Source organism: Salmo salar, chromosome ssa06 (assembly GCF_905237065.1).
Source record: "Salmo salar chromosome ssa06, Ssal_v3.1, whole genome shotgun sequence".
NCBI classification, from domain to species: Eukaryota; Metazoa; Chordata; class Actinopteri; order Salmoniformes; family Salmonidae; genus Salmo; species Salmo salar.
In genome coordinates this window covers 34,742,621-34,767,295 of record NC_059447.1, presented here as the reverse complement: position 1 = coordinate 34,767,295, position 24,675 = coordinate 34,742,621, and the positions used below count along the sequence as shown (strand labels likewise).

The window sequence follows — 24,675 nt, the reverse complement described above, 5'->3', positions numbered from 1 at the left end:
ACTCCTAGGATATTATGTTATACAATACATGCATGTTTTGTTAAATCAAGTTCATATTTATATCAAAAACCAGCTTTTTACATTAGCATGTGATGTTCAGAACTAGCATACCCACCGCAAATTTCCGGTGAATTTACTAAATTACTCATGATAAACGTTGACAAAATACATAACAATTATTTTAAGAATTATAGATACAGAACTCCTTTATGCAATCGCTATGTCCGATTTTAAAATAGCTTTTCGGCAAAAGCACATTTTGCAATATTCTGAGTACATAGCTCGGCCATCACGGCTAGCTATTTTGACATCTGCACGAAGGGTAACGCGCAGCGCATTTCGTGACAAAAATTTTCAAAATATTCCATTACCGTACTTAGAAGCATGTCAAACGCTGTTTAAAATCAATTTTTATGCTATTTTCCTCGTAAAATACCGATAATATTCCAACCGTTGTATTCATTCAAAGGCTGAAAGAAAAAAATGGAGAACGCGCATCTCAGTCTCACTGTCCCCAGGCTGACCACTTACAAACTCTGCTGCTGTACTTTGCCCAGAGACAGCAGACACCCCATTCCACTTTCTGGCGGCTTTAGAGAGCCAATGGAAGCCTTAGAAAGTGTTACGTTACAGCACAGATGCTGTAATGTCGATAGAGATGCAACAGAAGGACAACAAATTGTCAGACAGGGCACTTCCTGTATGGAATCTTCTCAGGTATTGGCCTGCCATATGAGTTCTGTTATACTCACAGACACCATTCAAACAGTTTTAGAAACTTTAGAGTGTTTTCTATCAAAATCTACTAATTATATGCATATTCTAGTTTCTGGGCAGGAGTAGTAACCAGATTAAATCGGGTACGTTTTTTTATCCAGCCGTGAAAATACTGCCCCCTATCCCAAAGAAGTTAAGAACAAATACTTATTTTCAATGACGGCCTAGAAACAGTGGGTTAACTGCCTTGTTGAGGAGCAGAACGACAGATTTTTACCTTGTCAGCTCGGGGATTCGATCTTGCAACCTTTCAGTTACAAGTCCAACGCTCTAACCACTAGGCTACATGCCGCCCCTGCATGGTGGCTTAGCCGAAACCCTACGTATGTGGGTTTGTCTGGAGGTTGGTAGGGTCCTGTAGTATGAGTCTAGTGCCCCTCCTCATCACATTTAGGCTACAGAAGCCTTGATGATTGATGGTCCTAGTCAGTCAGTATTTTTAATTTTTTTATTTCACCTTTATTTAACCAGGTAAGCTAGTTGAGAACAAGTTCTCATTTACAACTGCGACCTGGCCAAGATAAAGCAAAGCAGTGCGACACAAACAACAACGCAGAGTTACACATGGAATAAACAAGCGTACGGTCAATAACACAATAGAAAAAAAGAAAGTCCACATACAGTGTTTGCAAATGGCATGAGGAGGTAAGGCAATAAATAGGCCATAGTAGCGAAGTGTTTACAATTTAGCAAATTAACACTGGAGTGATAGATGTGCAGATGATGATGTGCAAGTAGAAATACTGGTGTGCAAAAGAGCAGAAAAGTAAATAAAAACAATATGGGGATGAGGTAGGTAGATTTGATGGGCTATTTACAGATGGGCTATGTACAGCTGCAGCGATTGGTTAGCTGCTCAGATAGCTGATGTTTAAAGTTGGTAAGGGAAATAAGTCTCCAGCTTCAGCGATTTTTGCAATTCGTTCCAGTCATTGGCAGCAGAGAACTGGAAGGAAAAGCGGCCAAACAAGGTGTTGGCTTTGGGGATGACCAGTGAAATATACCTGCTGGAGTGCGTGCTACGGGTGGGTGTTGTTATTGTGACCAGTGAGCTGAGATAAGGCGGAGCTTTACCTAGCAAAGACTTATAGATGACCTGGAGCCAGTGGGTCTGGCGACGAATATGTAGCGAGGGCCAGCCGACGAGTGCATACAGGTCGCAGTGGTGAGTGGTATTTTGGGCTTTGGTGACAAAACGGATGGCACTGTGATGGACTGCATCCAGTTTGCTGAGTAGAGTGTTGGAGGCTATTTTGTAAATGACATCGTCGAGGATCGGTAGGATAGTCAGTTTTACGAGGATATGTTTGGCGGTGTGAGTGAAGGAGGCTTTGTCGCGAAATAGCCGGAAGCCGATTCTAGATTTAATTTTGGTTTAATTCAATATGAATCTAGAAGGAGAGTTTGCAGTCTAGCCAGACCGCTAGGTATTTGTAGTTGTCCACATATTCTAAGTCAGAACCGTCCAGAGTAGTGATGCTAGGGTGCGGGCAGCGAAGTGTTGAAAAGCATGCATTTAGTTTTACTAGCGTTTTAAGAGCAGTTGTAGGCAACGGAAGGAGTGTTGTATGGCATTGAAGCTCGTTTGGAGGTTTGTTAACACAGTGTCCAAAGAAGGGCCAGATGTAAACAGAATGGTGTCGTCTGCGTATAGGTGGATCAGGGAATAACCCGCAGCAAAAGCGACATCGTTGATATATACAGAGAAAAGAGTCGGCCTGAGAATTGAACCCTGTGGTACCCCTATAGAGACTGCCAGAGGTCCGGACAACAGGCCCTCCGATTTTACACACTGAACTCTATCTGAGAAGTAGTTGGTGAACCAGGCGAGGCAGTCATTTGAGAAACCAAGGCTGTTGAGTCTGCCGATAAGAATACAGTGATTGACAGAGTCGAAAGCCTTGGCCAGGTCGATGAAGACGGCTGCACAGTACTGTCTTTTATCGATGGCGGTTATGATATTGTTTAGTACCTTGAGCGTGGCTGAGGTGCACCCGTGACCAGCTCGGAAACCGGATTGCACAGCAGAGAAGGTACGGTGGGATTCGAAATGGTCAGTGATCTGTTTATTAACTTGGCTTTCGAAGACTTTAGTATACAGTGACCACATAGTGCTGCCTCTGATGATATAGAAGCGAATACGTTTGACTGTGGGGTCAGTAGTGTGTTGTGCAGTAGTGTGTTGTGCATTTGCTGCAGCAAAATCACATCCATACCTGAGGACCACAATGGAAATAAGCCTCTGGCTTTATCCTTTTAATTTGTATGTATGTATTTTTGCTTCGTAAACAACGTGTGGACTAACAGGCCCTTTAATTTATTTAACATTTTTTTATTTAACCTTAACCCCAGTTAAGAACAAATTGTTATTTACAATGACAGATTTTTACTTTGTCAGCTCTGGGATTCGATCTAGAAACCTTTCGGTTACTGGCCCAACGCTCTAACCACTAGGCTACCTTCCGCCCAAAGATAACATCAACGTTGGCAGAGGTGGGATTCAAACCCACACCTCCAGAGAGACTGGAGCCTAAATCCAGCGCCTTAGACCACTCGGCCACGCTACCCAGTTTAATAACAATACAGAGAAAGACAATTGAGAAATAAAAGAAAAGTAAAACACGTAATAATAGATACAAAATGAGTAACGATCACTTGGTTCTATACCACGGGTGCCAGTACTGAGTTGATGTGCAGGGGTACGAGGTAATTGAGGTAGATATGTAGATATAACTATGAATAAGGCGACAGATGGTAAACAGTAGCAGCAGCGTACGTGATGAGTCAAAAGGTTAGTGCGAAAAGGGTCGATGCAGATAGTCCGGGTAGCTGTTTGGTTAACTATTTAGCAGTCTTATGGCTTGGGGGTAGTAGCTTTTCAGGGTGCTGTTGGTTCCAGACTTGATGCATCGGTAGGTCTGACACCTTCTGGTATAGAGGTCCTGGATGGCAGGGAGCTTGGACCCGGTGACGTACTGGGCCGTACGCACTACCCTCTGTAGCGCTTTGCGGTCGGAGGCCGAGCAGTTGCCGTACCAAACAATGATGTAGGCAGTTAAGATGCTCTCAATGGTGCAGCTGTAGAACTTTTTGAGGATCTGAGGGCCCATTCAAAATCTTTTCAGCCTCATGAGGGTGAAGAGGCGTTGGTGTGCCCTCTTCAAGACTGTGTTGTTGTGTTTGGACCATGATAGATCCTAAGTGATGTGGACACCAAGGAACTGAAAGCTTTCGACCCGCTCCACTACAGCCCAGTCGATGTGAATGGGGGCGTGCTCGGCCCTCCGTATCCTGTAGTCCACTATCAGCTCCTTTGTCTTGCTGAAAATGTTTTGCCTCCAAAACGTCCGGTGAATGAGCACATCAATTTCCAAAAATACTCATCATAAACATTGAGAAAATTTACAACAGTTATTGAAAGAATTATAGATACACTTCTCCTTAATGCAACCGCTGTGTCAGATTTCAAAATAGCTTTATGGAGAAAGCACATTGTTCAATATTCTGAGTACAGAGCTCAGCCATCAAAGCAAGCTATACAGTTACCTGCCAAGTTCTGGAGTCAACAAAACTCAGAAATAGTATTATAAATCTTCACTTACCTTTGCTGATCTTCATCGGAATGCACTCCCAGGACTCCCACAAGAAATGTTTGTTTTGTTCGATAAACTCCATATTTATGTCCAAATACCTCCATTTTGTTCGCACGTTCAGATCACTATTCCAAAGGCACAATGCGCGAGCGCAAAACCCTAGACGAAAAGTCAAAAAGTTCCATTACCGTTTGTAGAAACATGTCAAACGATGTTTACAATCAATCCTTAGGGTCTTTTTTTATCAGAAATCTTCGATAATATTCCAACCGGACAATAGCATATTCATTACAGAGGAAAAAGAAGGAACGGCGCGCTGTGTGACTGCGCAGTAAACAACTCATTGGCCTCAGGCAGTCCACTTGTTGAGTCCGCTCTTATTCTCTCCCCAGTCACAGTAGAAGCATGAAACAACGTTCTAAAGACTGTTGACATCTAGTGGAAGCCTTAGGAAGTGCAAAATGAACCCTAAGTCACTGTATAGGCAATCACTTAAAAAACTACAAACCTCAGATTTCCACACTTCCTGGTTGGATTTTTCTCAGGTTTTTGCCTGCCATATGAGTTCTGTTATACTCACAGACATCATTCAAACAGTTTTAGAAAAGTCAGAGTGTTTTCTATCCAAATCTACTAATAATATGCATATCCTACCTTCTGAGCCTGAGTAGCAGGCAGTTTACTACGGGCACGCCTTTTATCCGGACGTCAAAATACTTCCCCCTACCCTAGAGAGGTTGATGTCCTGGAATCACACTCATTATAGGCTGTTTCATCGTCGTCTGTGATCAGGCCTACCACCATCGTGTCATAGTGAAACTTATTGATTGTGTTGGAGTCGTGCACAGCCACGCAGTTGTGGGTGAATAGGGAATACAGGAGGGAACTAAGCACGCACCCCTGAGGGGCCCCCGTGTTAAGGGTCAGCATGGTGGATGTGTTGTTGCCTGCGCTCACCAACTGGGGGTGGTCTGTCAGGATATCCAGGGTCCTTAGCTTAGTGATGAGCTTGGAGGGTACTACAGTGTTGAACACTGAGCTATAGTCAATAAACAGCATTCTCATGTAGATTTGTCTTTTGTCCAAATGGAAAAGGGCAGTGTCTAGTGCAATAGAGATTGCATTATCTGCGGATCCCGTCAGGGTGGTATGTGAATTGGACTGGGTTCAGGGTGTCTGGGATCATGGTGTTGATGTGAGCCATGACCAGCCTTTCAAACCATTTCATGGCTACAGATGTGAGTGCTACGAGGCGATAGTCATTTAGACAGGTTACCTTGACATTCTTGGACACAGGGACTATGGAGTAGAGGTCGACCGATTATGATTTTTCAACGCCGATACCGATTAATCGGCCGATTTTATATATTTGTAATAATGACAATTACAACAATACTGAATGAACAATGAACACTTTTATTTTAACTTAATATAATACATCAATAAAATCTATTTAGTCTCAAATAAATAATGAAACATGTTCAATTTGGTTTAAATAATGCAAAGAAGAAAGTAAAAGTGCAATATGTGCCATGTAAAAAAGCTAACGTTTAAGTTCCTTGCTCAGAACATATGAAAGCTGGTGGTTCCTTTTAACATGAGTCTTCAATATTCCCAGGTAAGAAATTTTAGGTTATAGTTATTATAGGACTATTTCTCTCTCTACCATTTGTATTTCATATACCTTTGACTATTGGATGTTCTAATAGGTACTTTAGTATTGCCAGCCTAATCTCGGGAGTTGATAGGCTTGAAGTCATAAACAGTGCAATGCTTAAAGCATTGCAAAGAGCTGCTGGCAAACGCAGGAAAGTGCTGTTTGAATGAATGCTTACGAGCCTGCTGCTGCCTACCACCGCTCAGTCAGACTGCTCTATCAAATCATAGACTTAATTATAATATAATAACACACAGAAATACGAGCCTTCGGTCATTAATATGGTCAAATCCGGAAACTATCATTTCGAAAACAAAACGTTTATTCTTTCAGTGAAATACGGAACCGTTCTGTATTTTATCTAACGGGTGGCATCCATAAGTCTAAATATTGCTGTTACATTGCACAACGTTCAATGTTATGTCATAATTACGTAAAATTCTGGCAAATTAGTTCGCAACGAGCCAGGCGGCCCAAACTGTTGCATATACCCTGACTGCGTGCAATGAACGCAAGAGAAGTGACACAATTTCCCTAGTTTAATATTGCCTGCTAACATAAATTTCTTTTAACTAAATATGCAGGTTTAAAAAAATATACTTCTGTGTATTGATTTTAAGAAAGGCATTGATTTTGATTGTGCTATTTTTGCAAATGCGCTTTTGTTAAATCATCCTCCGTTTGGTGAAGTTGGCTGTCTTTGTTAGGAAGAAATCGTCTTCACACAGTTCACAACGAGCCAGGCGGCCCAAACTGCTGCATATACCCTGACTCTGTTACACAGAACGCAAGAGAAGTGACACAATTTTCCTAGTTAAAAGAAATTCATGTTAGCAGGCAATATTAACTAAATATGCAGGTTTAAAAATATATACTTGTGTATTGATTTTAAGAAAGGTGTTGATGTTATGGTTAGGTACACATTGGTGCAACGACAGTGCTTTTTTCGCGAATGCGCTTGTTAAATCACCCGTTTGGCGAAGTAGGCTGTGATTCGATGATAAATTAACAGGCACCGCATCAATTATATGCAACGCAGGACAAGCTAGATAAACTAGTAATATCATCAACCATGTGTAGTTAACTAGTGATTATGTTAAGATTGATTGTTTTTTATAAGATAAGTTTAATGCTAGCTAGCACCTTACCTTGGCTCCTTGCTGCACTCGCATAACAGGTAGTCAGCCTGCCACGCAGTCTCCTCGTGGAGTGCAATGTAATCGGCCATGATCGGTGTCCAAAAATGCCAATTACCGATTGTTATGAAAACTTGAAATCGGCCCTGATTAATCGGCCATTCCGATTAATCGGTCGACCTGTACTATGGAGGTCTGCTTGAAACAAGTTGGTATTACAGACCAGGTCAGGGATAGGTTGAAAATGTCAGTGAAGACACTTGCCAGCTGGTCAGCGCATGTGTGCGTCCTGGTAATCCGTCTAGCTTTGCAGCCTTGTGAATGTTAACCTGTTTAAACGTCGTACTCACATCTGCTACTGAGAGCGTGATCACACAGTTGTCCGGATCAGCTGGTGCTCTCACGCATGGTTCAGTGCATAGAAGGCATTTAGCTTGTCTGGTAGGCTCACTTCATTGGGCAGCTCGCGGCTGGGTTTCCCTTTGTAATCCGTGATAGTTTGCAAGCCCTGCCACATCCGACGAGCATCAGAGCCAGTGTAGTAGGATTCGATCTTAGTCCTGTATTGATGATTTTGCCTGTTTGATGGTTTGTCGGAGGGCGTAGTGGGATTTCTTATGTGTCTGGGTTAGTGTCCCGCTCTTTGAAAGCATCAGCTGTAGCCTTTAGCTCAGTGCAGATGTTGCCTATAATCCATTGCTTCTGGTTGGGATATGTACGTACGGTTACTGTGGGGACAACGTCATCGATGCATTTATTAATGAAGCCAGTGACTGATGTGGTATACTCCTCAATGCCATCAGATGAGTCCCGGAATATATTCCAGTCTGACTAGTAAAACTGTCCTGTAGTTTAGCATCCGCTTCATTGGACTGCTTCCGTATTGAGGGCGTCACTGCTCCTTCCTATTTGAGTTTTTGCTTGTAAACAGGAATCGGGGGATAGAGTTATGGTCAGATTTGCCAAATGGAGGGGGAGCTTTGTTATGCGTCTCTGTGTGGGAGTAAAGGTGATCTAGAGTTTTTGTTCGCCTCTAGTTGCATAGGTTAAATGCTGGTACAAATTGCGGAAGACTGATTTCAGTGTTCCTGCATTAAAATCACCGGCCGCTAGGAGCGCTGCCTCTGGATGAGTATTATTTGCTTATGGCCTTATACAGTTTGTTGAGTGCAGTCATAATGCCAGTATTGGTTTGTGGTAGTAAATAGACAGCTGGTAAATAGTGTGGTCTACAGCTTATCTTTAGGTATTATAACTCTCCGGCTGGACCACCCTACTACTTTTAATAATCTAATAAATTAAATCTACCTAATTAGTAGAGCTATGTATTGTTTGTTGGTATGTAGGGATGCATGCATTGGCCTTCAGATTAATATTGCCATATTGGTATATAATCCATCATGGACAAGAAAATATTGATTAGGACTATTGCATCAGCCCAGAATGCCCATATCAGTGCATCCCTATATGCATGTCCTTATGATGATCTGTGTTTGTGGGGGAGGGGCATTGTTTGAATGTATGTGTGTGAGAGAGAGTGTGATGGAAATAGCCCTTTGTTTGAAAGCGTCTGTGTGTTTGTGTGCCTGCCAGGGTGCACAATAAATATGGCTGTGCATCTGTGTGTTTATCAGTGTGTTCAGTCTGTGTAGTTAATCCTTAGATCATCCCCCATTCATCCTCTCATCCTCCTCACTTACACCCTAATCCTGTCATCCCTCGCTCTTTCCCCATCCCTTTATCCTTTTTATCTCTATCCCGTTATCTCTCGCTCGCATCCACTGCCTCTCTCAGCCTCTCGCTTACCCCTTTCCCATCACCTCTTTTGGTCCCTGTCTCCCTCCCTCCCTCCCTCTCGCTCTCCCCTCTGTAGTAGCCAACCTCAGCAGATGTCTGCATACTGGCATAGACATTTTGCAGGCAGGGCAGAAAAGGGGAGAAAAAAACAAGAAGTGCAGGGGAACTGCTCTCCCATCGAACCCCAACAATCCTGTAGTGTAGGAAATGAAAAAGCGCAATGCAGAGTAATAAATATACATGTTGTGAAGGTGTAGAATTGGGCCGTAGCAGTTTGAAGCTGTTTCCTCTCTGGGTAATGAACATGGGGAGGTGAGGGGGAGCTGCCTGCCTGCCAGCCTAACATGGGGTTGACAAGCTGCCATCCAATAAATAAATGATTAAAAAAACCTGCAATGCAGTGGGTAGCGTTACAGTGTGAAACGGAGCGTCTTCTACTCAGGGCTGCCAAACAGCAGCTCCTTCCTTCCTAACCTGTCAGTACCTAGCCAGAGAGGAGAGGGGAGGGGATGGAGAGACTGATGGAGAGGAGGGACCCAGCCAGGCTCACAGAGAGGGAAAGTTTGAAGGGGGATGGAACGTGCATTAGCCATGACCGAGCAGAGCAGGAGAGGTAGTGTGAGTGAGAAGTGACACACGTCAGTGGAAGAAGAGAAGAGACTCGCGCTGTCAGAGGAGAGAACTGACAAGGGGCAAACAGAGAAGAGGGGGAGAGTGACAAGGACACAAGGCTTGCGTGGTGCTAAGGGAAGGAGGAACACTGGCGGAGAGCGAGGGAGAATTTGAATCTGTGAGAGACGTGGACAGAAGGTGCTTCCCGGCGGATGGTAACAGACCACATTCAGAGCGGAATAGAGAGAGAGGAGAGACTCTTCCTTCCCGTGCAGACAATGATGGGGCTGTACTATCCTGCGGTGTTGCCGGTGAGTTCATGTCATAGCCAGTTTTCTGTACGCTCCTATCCAGTATAGCAGGTTTAGACCTGGAACATCTAAACAACAAAATACTTTGTTCTTTTCTACACGTTTTGGAAAAATATGCGGTTGATTCGACTTAGCTAGTTTTGATAGGTTGCATAAGGCAAGGCCTCAGATTACTACATGGAGTTATACTGTTGTTTCTCTTTTACCACAAATACATGCACATAGCCTCGACATTGAGGAACGCTCAGTGTTTTGTGTAACGACTTATGTAACGTAACTTGTTTTGTATCATTTAAATATGTAGATGTGTTACTGGTAGCAAGAGGGGTTAACTGTGTACATGTTCTAATGAGCCTGCTGCCCCAACATGTTCTGTGGTCCTGTCTGTGCTTCAGGGCCCTCAAGGAGGTCCAGGCTTCTGCAAATGTCTCTGTAAATTAGCAGTGTTGAGCTGTGTGTATGTCGCACGTTGCGGCCATGCTGACTGTACAGAACATCATGATAGTCCAGGGGGTGCGGTGGGGGGCTGTTGGAATGAGAAGGGGGTGCTACAGCAATTCTTTGTCTTCCCAGCTGTCTTTGCTGTTTAACCCCCCCCCCCCACACCTCTGAGTGAAAGAGACAGGTGCCAAGAAACAGTTGTGAGTCTTACCCCTCAGTCCTTCTCTGTTGGTACAACCCAGCCTCCCCTTTCCTCCCGCCACAATACTGGATGGTCTGGATGGGGTGCTGTGAGGTTCTGTGCTCTGGGTGCTGATTGGACAGTTAGCAGCAGGAATCTCCCCAAGTACTTTTAACTCCAGCACATGCATTTCTAGGGCTGTGACTTGGAGCTCAACCCTCCTCCCTCTCTCCCATTTCTATGCTGTTTCTCTTCCCTCAGGCATCAGCAGCTGTTACCTAAACATGTTTTTCTCCTCAAAGGGCACGGGCAGCTAAATGGGGAGGGGTTCAAGTGTGAATGGATTTTAAAGGTGTCACCAATCATCCACTGTCCCATGCGATCAGAGAGAAGTGAGGTTAAGAAAATGCCTTCTTTTAGTTGACATTTCTTCATTATAACCCTGATTTAAAGTGTATGCGTGTGAGTGCATTTGGGTTATAAATGCTGTTTGCTCCCCCATCAATTTAACTTACAGCTTTGCTATTAAGCAACCAAGCAAAGTGCAAACACCGCAACCAACCGTATGAATGCCGGGTTCTGAGAAATGGCATGATTGTGGTGTATTTTGCTGCTTCATCTCCATTACTGCAGCCACACTGCTTGGTTTAGAGAGGGATGGCAGGGTTTTGAAAGTATTTTGTGGAGCCCCGCCCAAGTGTTCGCCCCCAGGGGTAAGAGACTTACCTGCTGCTTCACATTTGCACCAACCAAACTGCTGCAGAACTGGCAGACAGTATTACAGCACTAATGCACTCTGAGACATCTGTCTCCACTACAGGCTTACTGCTGCTCCTCACTGCCCATCTAAACCTGCAGTACTGACAATCCAGCTGGCTCAAGGGACGTGCAGAAAAGCATTGAGCTTTGAATAGACAGCACAGCAAGTCTGTTAATTTGCACACATGCACTATTGTGACTGACAGAAACAATGGCCAGTTCTGCTGCAGTGCAGTGTTGAGTCTCAGAGGCTCCTTAAGCCCCTTCCCCCACTATCGGCTGACGGAGCTGGTTCAGTTCAATGGACACATGGCGCAGCAACGTTTATTCTCTTGTCTTCTTCTCTGGGCTGAAAGAGAAGCAATCCTCACTAGTGTTGGTGGCTGACTCAATCAAATATTGTGAGGAAACTTTAACAGCGATTGGGCATGGATGTTAATCCTCCCAAATACACTGATTCGTACCCCTACAGCAGGTCTTAGGGTGCTGGGTTGTTTCCCTCTGCAATTAGCTGCATAGAGCAGCCTTTCATAGAGAGACTGAAGGATTAGGAGGGTCATGTCAGGGAACTTGGAAAAGGTTAAGCGTCAAGGAGGAGGTTAGCTCCTCCACCATACCAGACATCTTTCAGAGTTTTGGGACCGTGTATGGCCACCGTGGTGTTGGTGCCCTAGTAGACGTGGCTCACGTTGGGCCGTCTGTGGGAGTATTTCATGGGGAGGCTGCTGAGGGAAGTCTTTTTAAAGGTGTCCTGTGAGACGGGTCCAGCCAGGCTTTCAGAATCTGTGTGGTACGGCTGAACATCCAACTGGCCTTGCACGGTCCCGTCCTTCATGGCCAACAACATCCTCTGATCTCTTTGATGCGTTTCTGTAATATTGAGTCAGTGAATACAGTAGCCTGTACTACCACCAGACCTTTAGAAACTGACCAACTCTTTTGTTAAGAGTCCTCTGTTAGCCTTAAATGAATTGCCATGTGTTATTTTACTTGTGGTGCCTGTAGGGTTTAAGCCAATTAGCTGTTAATGTACCGCGGAGGGATAGGCTGTATATTATGTGTCGTGATTTTCATTGGTTGACAACCCTGGAGGAGTGGCAGGGTTTCAGTACATAGGCGCCCTTACATGGAGATGGGAGGCGGCTACAGCGCTATGCTTGACTGGCTTTTGGGATCCGTGGGTCACGTTTCATAGCGGCGGTGGCTTTGACTGACTTGGGGGAGGCGGGGCGGAGGTAGAAACCCTCGTCTGGATTTCATCAAGCGAGGAGGGAGAAAGAAGGAGAGGAAAAGCATATCTATTTCTCCAGCTGCAGAAAAAGGAAGAGGAGCGTACTACTGCATTGGAGAGAGAGGGGGGAAGAGGCGGCATAGTTAATGCAAAGCAATGCGTCACAGTAGGCTGTAGATTAGTAGTGGTCATTCAGTTATTCATTCATGATACACGGATTGGGATTAGAGTAACTAGCTGGTTAAAGAGATTACTGTAGTCTACTAACACTCTTCACTGTCTGTCTACTGTACTGTGCAATTGAATTCAAATTATTTCATTACGCTGCAGTCACTGCACACATTTTAACACATGCACTCTCGCAACGTTCGCTGAATATTTTGACCCACATTGCAAGCCCTCTCTCTCCCCACGGTCCTCTTGGTGTATGGAAAAACCTATGGTCTCTCAGGTAACATTTCTGTACTACCGCTGTCCAGTGTGTAGAGAAAGAGGGATGCAGAGTTTAGCCTATCGTAATTCAGATGGTGCATTTCATATTGTGTTATACGTTCATGCAGAGCAGTAAATCTGAAGTTATTTTGAAAGGGTATCATGTGGTCAAATGAGATTTGTTATGCTTAGACTATTTTATATGAATTCCTGCATTGCCTTTAAACATCACCTAGTGGCTTACTAGTGAGTTATGATATATATGATATTGTATACAAATATACATATTTGTGAAATATTATAGAATTTGACTGTACAACCCCCCCCCCGTCTCTTGAAATGTGTAAACAATTTGATCATTCAGTTTCCGTTTTTAATACAATGTTTTTCCACATGATTTCATTCTTTCCTTTTTGCAACACAGCATGACTCCCTTTTATAATAGCCTCTCTCTCTCTCTCCCTCTCTCTCTCTCCCTCCTCTCTCTCTCTCCCTCCTCTCTCTCTCTCCCTCCTCTCTCTCTCTCTCTCTCTCCCTCCCTCCCTCCTCTCCTGCTCTGTGTGTGAGATACTGCCATTTAGGGCAGTGTTACTGTTACCTCTCAGTGAGTGTGGCAGGAATGTCCCGTTGACCAATGGGTTGAGTGCTACCAGCCCTCAGCCAGTATCTTCTCTCTACTATTTAGCTTTGTCCATCCATCAGTGGATACCGGTGACTAGCCTAAATATCCATTCCACTACTCACATGATCGAGATACTGTACTGTTAGAAACACCCACTACACTTCCACCCCTCCCCCATCCTCTGAGCCTCCAACACAGATTTGGATTTGGTCACTGTGACTCAGATGATGAGAAGCACCCTTTACTTCCTGGTTCCAGACTTCTACATGTTTATGGATGACATGTCTTTGCAGGAGGAAGGAGTCCATTTAACCTCTTTGGAATCCTCCTTCATTTAATCATCCTCCCCGTTTTATGCAGGACTTATGTGCTATTGTTATTATTAAGTTAATGCCATTGCAATGAATGCAGTCAGCCTCATAAGCGATTCATATGGACCAGAATACATAAGGAGAGGCTGGTGGAATATAGCAGTAGAACAGTTTTTCCACCCTGTTCTGAATTAAACCTACTTTTGTTGCACTCGTTATCTTGGCGGCACAGAACCGAGAGCTCAGTCCTCCTTATCAAGTAGAGGGGATTTAACAGTAGCCGGGACGGTTCTTTCCACTGTCGTTTCAAGATGAGAAGTCTGCAGTCTCTGGGATTAGTGAATCCTCATTTGCTTTACTGCACCGCAACTTAGTTTCCCTGGTAATTAAAAAGGCTGTCTGGAGCCTGGGTGTCGCCTCGCCCAGGCCTGGCTGGCTGGCTGGCTGGCTGGCCGGCTGACTGACTGACTGGCCCGTTTTAATGGTATTGGATGCTGTCATCACGCCTGGAAGGCCACGAAGCAGTTTCATGGCCCGAAACAAAATGGCGCCCCCCCATTCCTCCCTCCCTACAGGCTTTGCTCTTTCTGAGCACAGTTGGGGTGTTTTTGAAGTTATTACAGGATGTCCTTGAGTGTGTGACAGAAGAGTGCTATATCACAGTGTCACCATACCACAACACATAACTGACACCTTTTTTTAAATGGTGACCGGCCGGCGCTACAATCCATTACCGTGCTTATCATGAAGACGGCATAGTAACGGTGCTGTGGCAATGGCCTGGAGCCGTCTCCCAACTCAACTGGTTATATGAATTCATATCAAGTGTACCTAAATAGGATAACCGTATCTGTTCACAGGGTATAACAGATACTCATTGTTGTAAATATTCTCTGGATATGCGTGTACATGGATAGTGAGCAGGCTTGTGTAGCAATGTGTGTGTATCAGATTTTGTGACTGTCAATAATAGATGTGGTTGCAGTGAATATTTCATGGTAGGCTGACTGAAACGCTCTGCTGTCAGAGTTATGGAGCGAGAGGGTAGGAGGGAGGGTGAAATTTAAGCTGTTTTTAACCTTCGTTCTAGTCTCTCTCCCGGCCCTCCATCTGCACGGTACAGTAATGCCTACCAGTATTAACCCTGCCTTCTCCTCTCTGTCAGGGTTCTCAAGATTCAACGGGGGGCCAGGAGGGGCTGGTGCCCCCGCCCTTCTCAGCGTTCCCTCCACCACCCCCTCCGCAGAACGGCCTGGGGACAGAGTTTGTCGGTGCTTTGTTTGGTGCTGGTGGGCAGGGGCCTTCGGATTCAGGGGCTGGAACAAATGGCTCAGCCACCACTTCCAACATCTTACCCACCCCGGTCAGTGTTATGGTTGGTTTTGTTGTTAGGCTCACTGCATTTGTCCCGACAATGCTCAAGACTACTCGGGTTCATTCCATTTATCAGCCTCTCCCTTTCCCTCCACTCTCTCTCTCCCTCAGCAGACAGAAGTGTCCCCAGGTCAGGTAGATGGAGTGGGGCAGTGTGTGGCAGTAGAATTAGCAGGAGGACTATCCGGGGCTGACTCCGCAGAGGCCAAAGGAACCCCAAAACGACTTCACGTCTCCAACATCCCCTTCCGCTTCCGAGACCCTGACCTCAGGCAGATGTTTGGGGTAAGAATCTGGGAACTTCCTTGCTGCACTTTGAGATGAGGAGTAAATCACTTTAACCCTCCTGTTGTTTAATTGATGGTTGGTGTCAGAGTGGGTGTTGAGAAGAACAAAGGGCCAGACAGTCACAAAGGGAGGAACACTCATGTCCTTTGATTTGCTCTATCACAGGGCCATGAGAGCCACAGAGAGGTAGTTAGTGAACGAGTGAGGAAAGGAAGGCATGTAGTAACAAAGGGATAGAAAAATAGACAATAGAAGGTAGGTGCAATTTGATTGAATTTATTTTGGTACAATACTGCCTCCTAGTGAGCTGCAGGTGTAGTTCACCCCTGATTGTAATTTAATTACACAGAGTACATGATGCAAGTTGAGTTTTTGTTTGTATCCTAATTTCTTGTGTTTTGTTTATTTTCAGCAATTTGGGAAGATTATTGATGTTGAGATCATTTTCAATGAGAGGGGCTCAAAGGTGAGTGAGATGGTGAACATGTCCTCAGTCCCACCGCTGTGGACGTTATGATGAAAAAGTTCACTGTGTCTCAATGCTACATTTTCCACACTGCACTGTGTCCTACTGACCTGCACTGATAGTAGAAACAACAGGGTAGTATTATGGGTAAAAACACTCCAGGCCACTATTGAACATCTGAAACTAGATTGAAAGTAAGTCAAAATTATAATGGACCTATATATTTTCTAATAACTGCAAATAGATTTTGAAAAGCAAATCGGTCTCAAGAAAATCTGTGCGGCCCTCTGTTGAATTTCGACATTCCGTTTGCCCAACCCTTCCCTAATCAGTAACCACCGTATCAGTTCTAGAACAAACAGTATAAACCAGTGATTACAACTGTGTACCTGTTCAGTAAATGTGTAATGAAATGAGTAAAACTAGCTAAATCAAAGGGTTTTGATTTTGTATAGAACCACTGGTATGTTTCTTCCACCCCTCTCCTTACGCTGTCTTTCTGGTGCTCCTCTTTCCCCTCTGTCTGTCTACCCCAGGGCTTTGGCTTTGTCACGTTTGAGACCAGCGCCGACGCGGAGAAAGCCCGGGAAAGGCTTCACGGCACGCTAGTGGAAGGTCGCAAGATAGAGGTAATTTAACCCATCTCCTCCTCCTCCCATCGTTCCTCTGCCTGTACACTGATTCCGCTAGCTGCCATCCTTTTCCACTGACATGCTCTGATGTGGCCTCCGCTGGTACCCCCCCCAGATGGGTTGCTGCCTTTTTTTGGGGGTGTTTCTCGTTTCCTGGTTAATTTGGGGCGGGGGGAGAGTTGACACCTCAAGGCATGCTGGGAAGTTTTCGCTTTCTAAATCGTTTAGGTCTCGGTTCTGTCTTGCACCATTTCTTATTATAGCTTCCACTGCTTTGATTTCAAAATACAATCTAAATCATCTTTCTCTGTTGCTGGAACCGCGGGACATTAGGAGAACGTGATGAGACGATGATGCATGGCCGATTGTAGCCAGGTTGATCATATCTTAGTTCCTAGTCTAGAATGTTCCTTTTTTCCCCCCCGTGCTGCAAAGTGGTAGTGACAAGCTTATGTCTCCTGGCCTCCAGCATGCAGCACAGTGCTCTCCTCTCCATCTGTAAAATAACTACACCATATACTTCATATTAAACTCCCTCCTTTCACTATCATTTCTTTAAATGAAGCTTTGGCTCGTATGTGACTGTTTCAGGGTTGGGGAGAAGCTGAGAAGATGCATGTTTTTCTTTGAAATATTGTCCGTTTGCGTGCCAGTGATATCCTACCCATCTCTGGAGCAGATCTATTTTAAGCCAGGTTCTTAGCCAATCATGATTCTGCATGGGCTCCTGCCTCCTTGCTGTGGTTTTCTGTGGTAGTTGTGTCCTGCATGATGGTGATGGCTGGACCCGCTTGGGTTTCATCTGTCGGCTCGCCAACGTCTGGTTCTGAATGACACCTGCATCCAATGGTCTGTAGGCCCTAAATTTCACCTTCAGTCAATCAGCAAGTTGAATGGATACTGATGGAGCCCAATGAAAACCCGCATCAGTTAAACCTCTATAGATCAACAACCTATTTGTTTGGCCCTGGTGGTTCTGTAACCTCTGTTGTCTTTGGAGTATCTTCTTGTTTCATGCATGATCGTGATCACTTTAATTGTAAGGAAGTTTCTCTCTCTCTCTCTCTCTCTCTCCTTCACCTTTTATCATTGCTGCATGTGTGACAGTAGTTGTACTCTGAAGCTGTGGCCAGTCCTTTGTAATCTGCATGGGGTCAACAGGAGTATCTGTCATCAGGTTTGTCTGTGTTTGACTAGTGCATGGGATAGAAAAGCCGTACAGACTAAGGGCAAATAAAGGTTGTTCTGTGTTTATACGCTCATTCAACACTGAAGGAAAAGCCCAGCATTCCTTTGAGGCAATGCTATGTGACGATTCTTCTTTCTCCTAGAAGTTGTTTGCAACCCTAGCTTTGTCCTTGGTAATATCATTTCTTCTATTTTTTACTGGCCGTTATTCTAACAAATGTGAAGACGCTAATTAAAAACTGGCTAAGCTTAGAGGCAATGTTCTGACATGGGGAACGTTTAGATGTTTTAATGGCCCCGTACTAGATGAGATGACTTAGATTACACATTGTTCTGCTTAAAATACTACCGTGGTATGTCTTTCAGTTTCCTAACACATTGTTCTGCTTAAAATACTACCGTAGTATGTCTTTCAGTTTCCTAACACATTGTTTTGCTTAAAATACTACCGTGGTATGTCTTTCAGTTTCCTAACACATTGTTTTGCTTAAAATACTACCGTGGTATGTCTTTCAGTTTCCTAACACATTGTTTTGCTTAGGAAACTCTGAAAGAAATACCATGGTAGTATTTTAACAGATTGTTTTTGAAATCACGAGTGTGAATATTCTGTTTGCTATCCTTTTGCATGGGATTTATTGGAAGTATGTGTGCATGATAATACTATGGTGTTGTAACATGGCTGTCCCTGCAGCACTAGTGCAGACAGCCCGGGATTTCTTGCATGTCTTTTAGATCGGCTATTTTGTTAAGACTGGATGATTTTTGGTGATAGTGATGTGGACTTTTGGTTGTTTAGCATGACATCTTCTCAAAGTTGAAAATGCCTTACTACTTTTATGAAGGTCTGTTTATCCATAAAACGAGAAAAGGCAATAGTTGTTGATTGGATTCAATCATTTATTTCATGTTGTTGACTAAAGTCTGTCCGTGCATGGGAATCTGTAGCGATTGTTCTCCTAGCTAGTCAGTTTGGAATCCTAAGTGTGCATGGCTGTTGGTTCTACACAGAGTGTAGTATTGATCTCTGCACTGGCTTATTCTATTACATCGAAGTGTACTTCTTTTTGTCTGGAATAAAACTCTGCGCTTTGAAGAAGTCAGTTTCCCGTGCGCGTCCAATGTACCCATGTAAGTGGTCCGATTCACTTGTCTTCCTGCTGTTTGTGTCTCCACTCCGCACTACTGTGTGTGTCTAAGTCTGCACACACACCATGCATCTCCTCCATCAGTCTCTCTGTGTCCTCCTCATATCGAAGGGTATTCCACAAAAAGCACTCTAACTAAAGACATTGACATCACCACCCATAGACCAGGGCTCTCCAACCCAGTTCCTGGAGAGTACCCTCCTGTAGGTTTTCACTCCAACCCAGTTCCTGGAGAGCTACCCTCCTGTAGGTTTTCACTCCAACCCAGTTCCTGGAGAGCTACCCTCCTGTAGGTTTTCACTCCAACCCAGTTCCTGGAGAGCTACCCTCCTGTAGGTTTTCGCTCCAACCCAGTTCCTGGAGAGCTACCCTCCTGTAGGTTTTCGCTCCAACCCAGTTCCTGGAGAGCTACCCTCCTGTAGGTTTTCGCTCCAACCCAGTTCCTGGAGAGCTACCCTCCTGTAGGTTTTCGCTCCAACCCTGTTCCTGGAGAGATACCCTCCTGTAGGTTTTCGCTCCAACCCCAGTTGCAACGTACCTGATTCAACTTTTCAACCAGCTAATTATTAGAATTGAGTGTGCTAGATAACCTACAGGAGGGTAGCTCTCCAGGAACAGGGTTGGAGTGAAAACCTACAGGAGGGTAGCTCTCCAGGAACAGGGTTGGAGTGAAAACCTACAGGACGGTAGCTCTCCAGGAACAGGGTTGGAGTGAAAACCTACAGGACGGTAGCTCTCCAGGAACAGGGTTGGAGTAAAAACCTACAGGAGGGTAGCTCTCCAGGAACAGGGTTGGAGTAAAAACCTACAGGAGGGTAGCTCTCCAGGAACAGGGTTGGAGAGCCCTGCCATAGACGCCTAATCAATTTCCAGTCAGTGACAATTATATGCCATCAAAGCAACTCATCACACTGATGTTTTGAAAGTGACATTTAAGACATTTGACTGTGGGATACCCCGACATTTGACGGATAAAGCCCTTTTAAGTCTTGTCACCGTGCTGTCACACCACATTTCCCACCCTGAACTACTGTAGTTGTAACAGCGTTTTGAACGTGTAGGTGTGTCTCTCTCACCGTGAAGCATGCCGCTCTTGTTGATGTGTTGGTGTGATGGGAAGGGATTGCTCCGTGGCGCAGAGTTTTAGACAGACATTAGATGCAGTAGAATAGGAAGGTGCAGTCTATCACCCCAGTAGTGGTGGTAATGAGAACGAGCAACGTCTCGTCTCCTGGTGCTCTTGAGTCTGCATGCATCTCATCAGACACAGCGTCGCAGAGAGGAGAGCTCCTCACTCAGAGAGCAACCATGTCACCACTGCATGAGCCTGAGTCTCTGACTAAAGAGAGAGCTGGGTGTGATAAGGACTAACTTACTGCGACTGTTCATCTGATCCTGCATGGCTGATCCGTTCTCATTCAGTGATAGATGTACGCTACACTACTGCAGGTGGCAAGCCGCTCACAGCCTCCATTTGAAACAGTTCTGTCAGTCTTTTAAAGAAAAGGGTCATGTTCTTCAAGAAAACCAATCAGACTTGCTGTTTAATCCTGACATTCCACCTCGGTGTCGACCTAATTGAAAAGGCATTGATTTGGATCCTTTTTCAACACGAGCTCTTTTACTTCAGCTTTAGATGTGAATTGGCTCAAATCAAAAGAAGGCTGTGATCACTCTGCTCCCCAGAACTGTATTACTGCTCTAAATGTGCTGTTTGTGATAAACTGGGCTTAGCTTTGGATTTAGTCATGGTTGTTGCTTGTTTCAGATACTTTGCATGATGGACAGAGAGAAAGAGGTGAACTTGTGAATGGATTGGTGTGGTTGTGTGTGTTTATGTGAGAGGAGGGCAAAAGAAAAGGGGACAGGGAGAATGAACTGTTCCCTTTCCACTCCTCTCTTTCTCCCAGACCACAGGCTGCTCTCTCTCTCTCTCTCTCTCTCTCTCTCTCTCTCTCTCTCTCTCTCTCTCTCTCTCTCTCTCTCTCTCTCTCTCTCTCTCCTTCACTCGCTCTCTCTCTCTCTCCTTCACTCTCCCATTCTCTCCAAGCCAGTCAAGTTTGTCTTCTTTTGTTTCTCCACTGTTATGTCTTTCCCTGTGTGACACTCCCCAGTCCTCTGTCCCTGTGTGACACTCCCCAGTCCTCTGTCCCTGTGTGACACTCCCCAGTCCTCACCCTCTTGTCTTGTATATGTGAACCTGTGTGTGTAATACCTCTCATTGTATGTCCTTTCACATGTTATATTTTCGTCTTTAGTCCCTTACCCCATCCTTCTCTCTTTTTATCTTAAAAAATATATATATATTCTAATGTTATTTTGTTGTGATTCATGGCGGAACTAAATGTTCCAAAGTCATTTCTTTACACAATTACCCCCCTCTGCAGATCAAAATATGAATCCTGCCCACGTCGCCTTTTTACTAAGAATCATTTTATGCTACATTTCACTTAAGTATTTTTACTGCCACTCTTGACTGTGGGAGACATATTTTCTGAGGCAATTAAGCCAATCTCTTAATACAAAAGTGGTCGACCTGGTTTTTGTGTCCCTTACTCTTATGACCACTATAATTTGCATACGTTGAAAGAAGCACCCCTCCAGTCCGTGTGTCTCTCTAGAAATGGAAAGATGCTCATTCATTGAGCAGAAAGTCATTTTGGATGATTTTTCTCTCTCTCAAAAACTGTATCACTGCTTTCAAATATTATCCCCATTTTATTTCACATTGGGGGGATTTTCATTTATTGGGTTGTTTGTTGGTTTATTTATTTGTTATTATATTTTTTCTGTTTCCCTGATGACTTCTATGTGTGTTGTCAGTCTCCACGGTAACCACTCGCGTGTCCTCACGCTGTTTCTTCGGCAACGGTAAGTTGTGTATAAATGACATAATCGCTGATCTGACCCCCACCCCTCCCTTGAAAAAGGCAATAGATGCAAAATCACACATTGTTTTGAATATTTCTAAAGCAACCGTTAATTTGGTAGTTCCAATCTGTCAGTTAACTCAGTGGCAGTAGATGCTGGGAGCAAGATGTACAGTAGTTGCATGCTTTAGTTATGTCCACAGCATCTTTGTATTGTATATTACAAATCAATTTGAAGTATGGTAGCCTAGCATTGTTCTGATCTTCCAGCTATCCAGAGTATAAGTCCCTGTTATGATGGGGCCTGTATTGATAGGGAAGGTAGCAGTGACAAGGCACAGACACACAGCCCATTGACAGCCTGGTCCAACTAGTAATAATAATGGATCCACCCCCCCCACCCCCCTCCTCTCATTAACACCTCCCCGGAATGTCCAAGTTTAATCATCCTCCTCTTTGCAATGACATGGCTTACCAGAACCCATTTGATTAATACTTCATTGTATGTATATTTTTCCTAATTAAATGTTATCACCAGTAATGACAATAACCTATGGCTCTCTGGGAAGCTCCTGTTCAATTGTGTTATCATCCCTTAAGCTGCTTCAGTCAGTGTTAGTTAAGGGGGAAATAAATCTGTCATTCTAACTTTTCTTTGTCTCTAGTGTTGGGTGGGTTTCAGATTCATGGAAGGGCCTGTGTAAAGGTGCAATATGCAGAAACCGCTTTGCCGTTTCCTGGTTGCTAAAATTCTAATAGTTAGCCTAATTTCTGTTTATGTGACAAACAAGTGACATATAGTGTAGAGAGTCATTGTACCATTTAAACCGCTGTGAAATATATTTTCAATAACGGAAAAATATTGTATTTTCAGCTGTTTGAAGTTGAGGTCAACCGATTTATGATTTTTTTCCACGCCGATTCTGATTGGAGGACCAAAAAAAGTCGGTACCAATTAATCGGTCGATTTATTATAATTTTGTAATTGTTTTAATATTATTCATATTTTTTTATGGTGACAATTACAACAACACTGAATTAACACTTTTTTATTTTAACTTAATATAATACATCAAATCTATTTACACTCAAATAAGTAATGAAACATGTTCAATTTGGTTTAAATAATTCAAAAACACAGTGTTGGAGAAGAAAGTAAAAGTGCAATATGTGCCATGTAAAAAAAGCTAACGTTTAAGTTCCTTGCCCAGAACATGAGAACATATGAAAGCTGGTGGTTCAATATTCCCAGTTAAGAAGTTTTAGGTTGTAGTTATTATAGGAATTATGACGCGTTGACTATTTCTCTCTATACCATTTGTATTTCATATACCTTTGACTATTGGATGTTCTTATAGGCACTTAAGTATTGCCAGCCTAATCTCGGGAGTTGATAGGCTTGAAGTCATAAACAGCGCTGTGATTCAAGCATTGCTAAGAGCTGCCGGCAAAACGCAGTAAAGTGCTGTTTGAATGAATGCTTACGAGCCTGCTGCTGCCTACCATCGCTCAGTCAGACTGCTCTATCAAATATCAAATCATAGACTTAATTACAATATAATAAACACAGAAATACGAGCCTTTGGTCATTAGTATGGTTAAATGCGGCAACTATCATTTCGAAAACAAATGTTTACTCTTTCAGTGAAATACGGAACCGTTCCGTATTTCATTGAACGGGTGGCAACCCTAAGTCTAAATATTGCTGTTACATTGCACAACCTTCAATGTTATGTCATAATTATGTAAAAGTCTGGCAAATTAATCATGGTCTTCACACAGTTCGCAACGAGCCAGGCGGACCAAACTGCTGCATATACCCTGACTCTGCTTGCACTGAACGCAAGAGAAGTGACACAATTTCCCTAGTTAATATTGCCTGCGAACATGAATTTCTTTTAGCTAAATATACTTTTGTGTATTGATTTTAAGAAAGGCATTTATGTTTATGGTTAGGTACATTTGTGAAAGGATTGTGCTTTTTTCACAAATGCGCTTTTGTTAAATCATCACCCGTTTGGCGAAGTTGAAGTAGGCTGTGATTCGATGATAAATTAACAAGCACCGCATTGATTATATGCAACGCAGGACAAGCTAGTTAACCTAGTAATATCATCAACCATGTGTAGTTAACTAGTGATTATGTGAAGATTGATTGTTTTTTTATAAGATAAGTTTAATGCTAGCTAGCAACTTACCTCGTCTCCTTGCAGCCACAAGGTCCTTTTGGCGCTGCACTCGCGTAACAGGTGGTCAGCCTGCCACGCAGTTTCCTTGTGGATTGCAATGTAATCGGCTTCCAAAAAGGCCCATTACCGGTTGTTATGAAAACTTGAAATTGGCCCTAATTAACTTCTCAGGGCTACGTGGGACGCTACCGTCCCACCCACGGTTCACACTATTCAACAGCCAGTGAAAAATCAGAGCGCCAAATTCAAAACAACAAAATGTCATAATTCAAAGTTCTCAAACATACAACTATTTTACAGCATTTTAAAGATAAACCTCTCCTTAATCCAACCACATTGTCCGATTTCAGAAAGGCTTTACGGTGAAAGCATAAAGTTCGATTATGTTAGGACAGTGCCAACACAAGAAAAACCACACAGCCATTTTCCAAGCAGGAGAGGGGTCACAAAAACCATAAATACAGCTAAAATTAAGCACTAACCTTTGACGATCTTCATCAGATCACACTCCTAGGACTCAATGTTACACAATACATGTATGTTTTGTTCGATAAAGTTCATATTTATATCCAAAAACCCCATTTTACATTGGCGCGTGATGTTCAGAAAATATTTTTCCTCCAAAACTGCCGGCGGATCAGCACAACAATTTACAAAAAT

At 43.8% G+C, this 24,675-nt stretch overlaps 1 protein-coding gene and 1 non-coding gene across 5 annotated transcripts in view; one reads left to right on the top strand and one right to left on the bottom strand.

The window, feature by feature from the left end:
- LOC106607090 (RNA binding protein fox-1 homolog 2) overlaps positions 1-24,675 on the top strand; it is a 48,922-nt gene that overhangs the window by 11,442 nt on the left and 12,805 nt on the right. For all 4 annotated transcript variants that reach the window (XM_045720413.1, XM_045720414.1, XM_045720415.1 and 1 more), the window contains exons 3-6: positions 15,026-15,235; positions 15,346-15,519; positions 15,935-15,988; positions 16,525-16,617. In XM_045720413.1, the coding sequence (XP_045576369.1) occupies positions 15,026-15,235; positions 15,346-15,519; positions 15,935-15,988; positions 16,525-16,617 (531 nt within the window). The remainder of the gene's footprint in view (positions 1-15,025; positions 15,236-15,345; positions 15,520-15,934; positions 15,989-16,524; positions 16,618-24,675) is intronic.
- Positions 3,263-3,344, bottom strand: trnal-uag (transfer RNA leucine (anticodon UAG)). The gene has a single exon. It is a non-coding gene; the product is annotated as a tRNA-Leu (tRNA).